A 6,486-nucleotide genomic window follows, 5' to 3' on the forward strand; every position below is an offset into this window, starting at 1 on the left:
GCTTTTAACTTTCTACTGCTCAAAGTACTGTCTCTCCCTTACAGTCTATTAAAAAGAAACAAGGATTGCTCTGAAAAATGAACACTCTAAAGCACATATTTTAAGGAGTATCCATGGTTACTCTTCGGTGGTGACTCAGCTCTGCAATTCAGTATTTCACACTTGAGACAATAAACCAAATACTCTCCGCTGCTGCCTTTTGTCTGTACCAGTACTACATTCTGTAGTCACTGTTTCGTTTGCAAGGGATTTCTGATGCATTTTATATGGATAGCAGTCACCACCTTCCCAGATGATTTGGGAACATTTCATTTACTGAGGATTTGTTGATAATTTTGAGTGCTGCTTTTACCAGTTTTAACAATGAGCAGTTGAGGAAGGAAAGTGGAGGAAGCTACTGCAGAAGAATGTAGTGTGACTACGGAGTTTAGTTGGCATATTGGAGAGAATGTAGTGTGATCAAACTTGCTGTGACTGTGCAGTTCTTTTTTAACCTATTCCCTACACAACATGTAGGCAGTATGAATTTCAGCCTTGTACAGCATCATTTTAAATGCCATCTTCTTTTTTCAGGTTTACTTTTGGACCTCAAGTCCATCATTGCCTGCCAGTGAGGAGGGATTCCAGCCTATGCCATCCATCACAATAAGGCCACCAGATGACCAACATCTTCCTACAGCAAACACTTGCATTTCTCGCCTTTATGTCCCACTCTATTCCTCTAAGCAGATTTTGAAACAAAAGTTGTTACTCGCCATTAAGACCAAGAATTTTGGTTTTGTGTAGAGTATAAAAAGTGTGTATTGCTGTGTAATATTACTAGCTAAGTTTTGTAGATTTTTCCATTTGTCTATAAAAGTTTATGAAAGTTAATGCTGTCATACCCCTGGTGGTACTTTAAAGATTTAAATGCAAACATTCCTGTACTAAATTTGTAACGTAAAGGCCTACGGAGCACTAGCAATTTGTGATTGCAACTTGCAAATTGTGATTGCAGTTTGCTAGTCAATAACTCCTTTGCCTAACCCCAGCCAAAGATGACAGCAGAACAATATAATTTACACTGTGATTTATCTTTTTGCTGAGGGAAAATATGTAAAATGTTCTGAAAATTCACTGCTGCCTTTGTGGAAAGTGTTTCAGCAAAGGTTCTTGTATAGAGGGAGTAGGGAATTTCAAAATAAAAAATTAAGTATGTTCTGTGTTTTTAACTTTTTTTTTATGGTGTTTAATTTGTGGTTGGCTGCAGTTGTGTATCATGTATATTGAACTTGTAAAAAGTTCCTGACAGCTCAGATCCTGGAGCTGGGATCGTTCACTTATGAAACCACTTTCATTGCAATTTTTGTTCTATTGCATTGAACTCTGGCGCATCAGATACCATCCCTAATATTTTGCATGTAACCTGTACCTTTAGTGTTTTGGTTATTTTTTCCCCCCCTGTACATATATGATGAGGCCAATGCACAGTATTTCATAGTTCACAATCAACATTTTTGTATCCTTGTTACAGTGAACAGACAGTCAGGAGATTGTTCCACTACCAGTTCTAACTCAACACTTGTACTACATTATCTAACTATGTAAACTCAGCCTGGGCACTTTCTGGTAACTGTAAAATGTTTATAAGATCATGATTATTGAAGATACATTTTTTTGGAAAACTTCAATGTTCGTGAGCCGCTTAACTTCTTTTGTATCTAGCCTTTTTTTAAGTATCTTGTTACAGTTTTTTAATAAAGAAATTACAGACAAAATACCAAGTCATACTGAAGAAACAATAGTTTTTATTTATTTAGCCATTTATACTTCAGCTAACAGCATACACTAAACATAGTTGTTCATTAAAAATCTGAATTTTGTAGCTGAAAAATTGACATGCAGAAGACATTCAGCCCACATTTTACAGTTAGCAGAGAATCCTGAAAGAAACGGGCCAGGCAACCCCTTCTTTTCACAGAACTGATTTGAAGGAAAAGTGGCTTGTTCTGAAAAATCTCAAGGTAATTAGGTTAGAATAAAATTCTCCAACTGCATTGTATGTTCACTTTTGAAGTGGTTGGTTGCTTTTGGGGAGGGCAGTCTTTGACTTACTTCTTTTCCTTAAGGCTTGAGAGATTTTTGAGAGTTAGGAATTAATTTATAAAGGAGGGAGATACTTTTCCTGTGTCAAAACAAATTTCTGAAAGCTTAGCAGACTGAAGTATTGAAGGGGTAAGAGCTTTTGTGGTGGTGATGTTCTCCCTCTTTCTTGCTTCTCTAACCCCAGGAGTCCATGTTAATGGGTTTTTTTCCTTCCTTTTGTTGGGAAGAGCTAAACTAATATTCCATCAAAATCCGAGTGGAGCTCACCTTTGCCAGAGCTCCACTGGGTTTTCCTTTCTGTCAGCTAGTCTAAAGATGACCAGAAGTTACTTACATCTGATTTTCAAAAAAGCCTCTGTTTTCATAATTTATTTAGTTGCTAGAGATATGTAGTACAGTATAACAAAGTCTCATCACCAATTGCCAAATTGATGCTAAAAATCCTGGTTTCTAAATAAGGCTGTTCCAGGCTTGTGTAGTTAAACTACAGATAAATTAAACAGACATAGAATTATTTCTGCACGTACTAATACTTCCTCTTAATCAGTCATCCTAGAAAAGGATAATTTCAATGTACGAGGACTGGAGTTGGTTTGAGATTTCCTGTTGTGACCTCCAGTGTACCTTAAGTTCAAAACTTATCTGATTTTGCTATGCTAGTATCAATTAAAAATAAAAAGCAGTACAGCCTCACAAATCTGGATAGAGGTGTTTGGTATGGCTGCTCTCTAATACTAAGGAGGGTAAGTTACAAAGGTACAGAGCAACATATACCTTATGCCAGGATTTCAAACTAGTGTAATTATTTCCATTACCAAAACTGCCTCTAACTGAAATGTGTAAAGTTAGTAGAAAGCAAAAAAACAAACTGTGTAGAACAGGCATCAAACCTACAGTCTGTAAAATAAAGCTCTCTCCCTCACAAAGCTTTGTGAGGCTTGATGTACTAAAAAAGTATCCAATGCCCTTGGATGAAAGGCCATATATACATGTAAAGTACTGTGTGTATATATATATATATATGTATTGTGTGTATATGTATATAAGTGTATGTGTATGTATAACATATAAATATATGTTATATGTATATATATTTCTGTATATAGCTTAAACATTTTTTAAGTCCTGTAATGTATAGCTAGACAAAAGTTATGCAGATAACACAGTAGCTCACCATATATACACACACAAGGCATTCTGATAAGTAGAGAGGCAATTTAGAATGATTTATGCTGTCGTCATTGACTTGAAATGTGTATGTAGCTTTATAAATAGCTTTTTTTCCTCTGTATGGTATATTTAAACTATATCAAGATTTTAATAAGAAAAATGTTTATTAAAATCGTACACCTCCTCTCCCTTTGACTTAAGCCCTTCTGTTAGTTCACTTAAAATGTGGTAAAGAAACTAGCTAAAGGAAAATTTTGTAATGTTTACACTTTTTTAATAGTCTAAATCCTAGCTGTTAATAACTGCTGAAAGAGGAGATAAAGGTAGCTACTAATAAAATGTTATGATCAACTACTAGAGTAGTTCCTAATCTGAATCTAGGGAAAACTGACACTGTAGTTCTAACTTCCATGGCTGATTCTTGGCATTGGTTTCTGTTCCTTAGCTAGCTGTATCCAACAGAGAAGGTAATTGCTTGCTCCAGCTTTGATAATTTTCCAGGAGTGAAAAATTGTATGGACTTACTTGTCATCATGTGGCCCTTCCCATCTCTTTGGTTTGGGAGTGACTTTTCTTCCTGCAAGTTAGTCATTTGGCCATAAGATAACTGGTAAATTTGTGAATCCAAAGCAATACCCTTGTTCAGCAGCATTCAGGGACGCAGAGGAAATTTTCCTCATCTCTTAAACTATGTTTATCTTTGCAATTGTGCAAATTACAGAGACTTGCTGTTTTTCAAAAGCTTCCTTTCACATGTGCATCTGAAGAGAAGTGTGTAGAGAGCGGGTAGTTGGTGTGCAGGTGGGAGAAGCTTCCCAGGCAGCACCACCACCTCCCATGAGTTGGCTTCTCAGGGGAGCCCGAATTCAGCACGGCTCTTGGTCACTCTTAACACCACATGAAAGATTGTTCAGTAGGTTTGCAGTAACCTCTTCAGATGCTCATTGCTGTGCCCTAACTCCCTTTTTATAGTGTCCTATGACCTCTGGGTCATGTCTCTCTGTGTGTGCATCTGTAAATGCCATTCTGAGCTGCTTCTATGTCTCTACTCGCTTCACTGACACTTGCATTTCTCTGGCTTCCGCCCTGTACGGCAAACTACAGATACCTCACTCAGTAGCTCTGATTCCCTTTCTCTTCAAGCTTTGTAGGATTTGACCTTTTTTCTGAACTCTTCAAATTGTCTATTTAATATCAGGTCTGCCAAAGTCAAATAGAAAATTTTAAAAGTTTGTATTAACTGGATTTCAGCACTTGTAGCATTAACTTACCCTGAGGTGGAATGAATGTCCACACACATTTAGAATGGGTAGGTGAATGGGTCAGGTGAAAGCTTCAGTGACTATAGTCCTTGAACTGACAGTGCTGGAAGTTCCCACATGGTCTGTGTGGGGAGGACGCCAACAGGCTTCACAGCTGGAATCTGGCCTCCATCACAGTGTAGTCCTTGCCTGGTAGGACTTCCAAGCATCATGAGGAGCTCTGATGTGTCCTTTGCTAGCTGGAAACTGTGTTTGTGATTTTCATTTGCAGCTCTTTGAGTATCTTACTCAGCAGATTTGCTGAATTGAGAAGCAGGGAGGGCTTTTAATTTTTTATATCTCTTTTAAGGATTTTTTTGTGGAGTTGTCTAAGAGGATAACTTGAGAGGATGTCTTGCTTGAAACAGAATCCTGTGAAAGACTATTTCCCCCCCTTTGCCAATGGCTTAATATAAAGGTATTTTTTGTCTATTATCACCGTGAATTACTATCATAGTAATAGACATTAGTATAACAAGGCAGTTGATTGCTTCCAGGTGTTTCAGGACTTTTTTTTCCATGACGGTGAAACTTTTCAGTATCCAGTGGCTGTGGCAGCTAACACAAATGCCTATGCTTAAATACTGCAGTCATGTGAACCTACTGGAAAATAGGTTGTTGCCACAACTTAGGATAAAGTTTTTCTGTTAGGAGATTTAGGGGAATTTTATGCTTTAGACATACTGAAATTATTCAGAAATTGATTTTCCTACAGTGAACAGTACTAAGCTGAAAAGCAGATTTGACTTCAATTTATAAATGAAAAATTTTCAATTCGAAATGGTATTTTCATATAAAAAAATTAATAAACCATTTTTAAAAGGCATCTAAGTATTCCCCAAAAAGTAACACTTTTTGGGAGAGGGAGGGAAAAGGCATTAGGTAAAGCAGTGATGACTGCATTTGTAGATAAAATTTTGGGACTTAGCCTTTCTGTGAAAGTGCAAGCTTTGGGAACACAAAAGCTGTGCTAGTGAGCCTGTTAGGTCTGCGTCTGTCCAGTAGTGTACTAACTGTGTGTGCTGCTGCTGCACCTCCAGTAACTGCAATTACTGCAGTGGGAGAGCTGCTGTGGAGACACAAGCCACCCTGCAGGAGTGGCTGTTCTCATGGATCTTCTCCCCTCCCTGCTGTGGGGTGTTCTGCACCTCCGGGAATTGTGCCATGCTTTCCAGAGGTGACAGTGGATGTGGTCCTGTGGATCAGAGTCCCTCCCTGTGCAGAAGCACCTCCACAACTCCAAGCACATGTGCTTGTTGTGATCGGTGCAGGTATGGGCCGTGAAGGCGAGGGCAGGACCACTGCTGTCACACCTGGCATTTGGGAGCTGAGAAAGGACTGCAGCTTCCACACCCCCAGCAGGGAGCTTGTTCTAAACAGGGCATTGTAGGTACAGCTAAGTAATCTGGAATTTTGCAAAAGTGAGCATAATGCCATATTGGATATGTATGTTTGTTCTGCTTGTACACTCTTCTACAGCTCCACAAGTGCTTTTCTGTATTTCAGTGTTGTGTGTGTGATTTAATTAATTTATATAAAACAAAGCTAACAGAAGTTGGTGCATTTTTGTGGAGGTGCAAGAACAGACAACTACTATTTTGTTAATCCTTGAGGTACATTTCCTTTGCAGTATTTTTCCTTTGTATATGAATCTTTAGACACCATGTAAGTAGGGATTTGCTGTGCATTGGTAAAAGGGCAGGTGTGAGTTTAATAAGTTATCTCCAAATAATTTAACACCTTTCTATTGCTAACTATATTAATTTGTGGTAGTTCTTAAACCTTGTTAGGACAGGACATTCCATCATTTGGGGAATTCTGAAACAGCAGCCAGGATAATCAGGTTAGGGCATGAAGACAACTGATAGGCATCTTGATGTCATTTAATACAAATAGTCTGTTGCTTGTTGGTTTTGGCCCAGAAACTCAT

At 38.2% G+C, this 6,486-nt stretch overlaps 1 protein-coding gene across 15 annotated transcripts in view; it reads left to right on the top strand.

Annotated features, from left to right (window-relative positions):
- Positions 1-2,036, top strand: part of UBR5 (ubiquitin protein ligase E3 component n-recognin 5) — an 87,670-nt gene extending 85,634 nt beyond the window's left edge. For all 15 annotated transcript variants that reach the window (XM_050307727.1, XM_050307718.1, XM_050307708.1 and 12 more), the window contains one exon: positions 574-2,036. In XM_050307727.1, coding sequence (XP_050163684.1) covers positions 574-786 — 213 coding nt within the window. In that variant the 3' untranslated portion in view covers positions 787-2,036. The remainder of the gene's footprint in view (positions 1-573) is intronic.
- Positions 2,037-6,486: the final 4,450 nt, after the last annotated feature.

The sequence above is a fragment of the Myiozetetes cayanensis genome, unplaced genomic scaffold (assembly GCF_022539395.1).
Source record: "Myiozetetes cayanensis isolate MyiCay16 unplaced genomic scaffold, myiCay2020 scf1, whole genome shotgun sequence".
Lineage (NCBI taxonomy): Eukaryota > Metazoa > Chordata > Aves > Passeriformes > Tyrannidae > Myiozetetes > Myiozetetes cayanensis.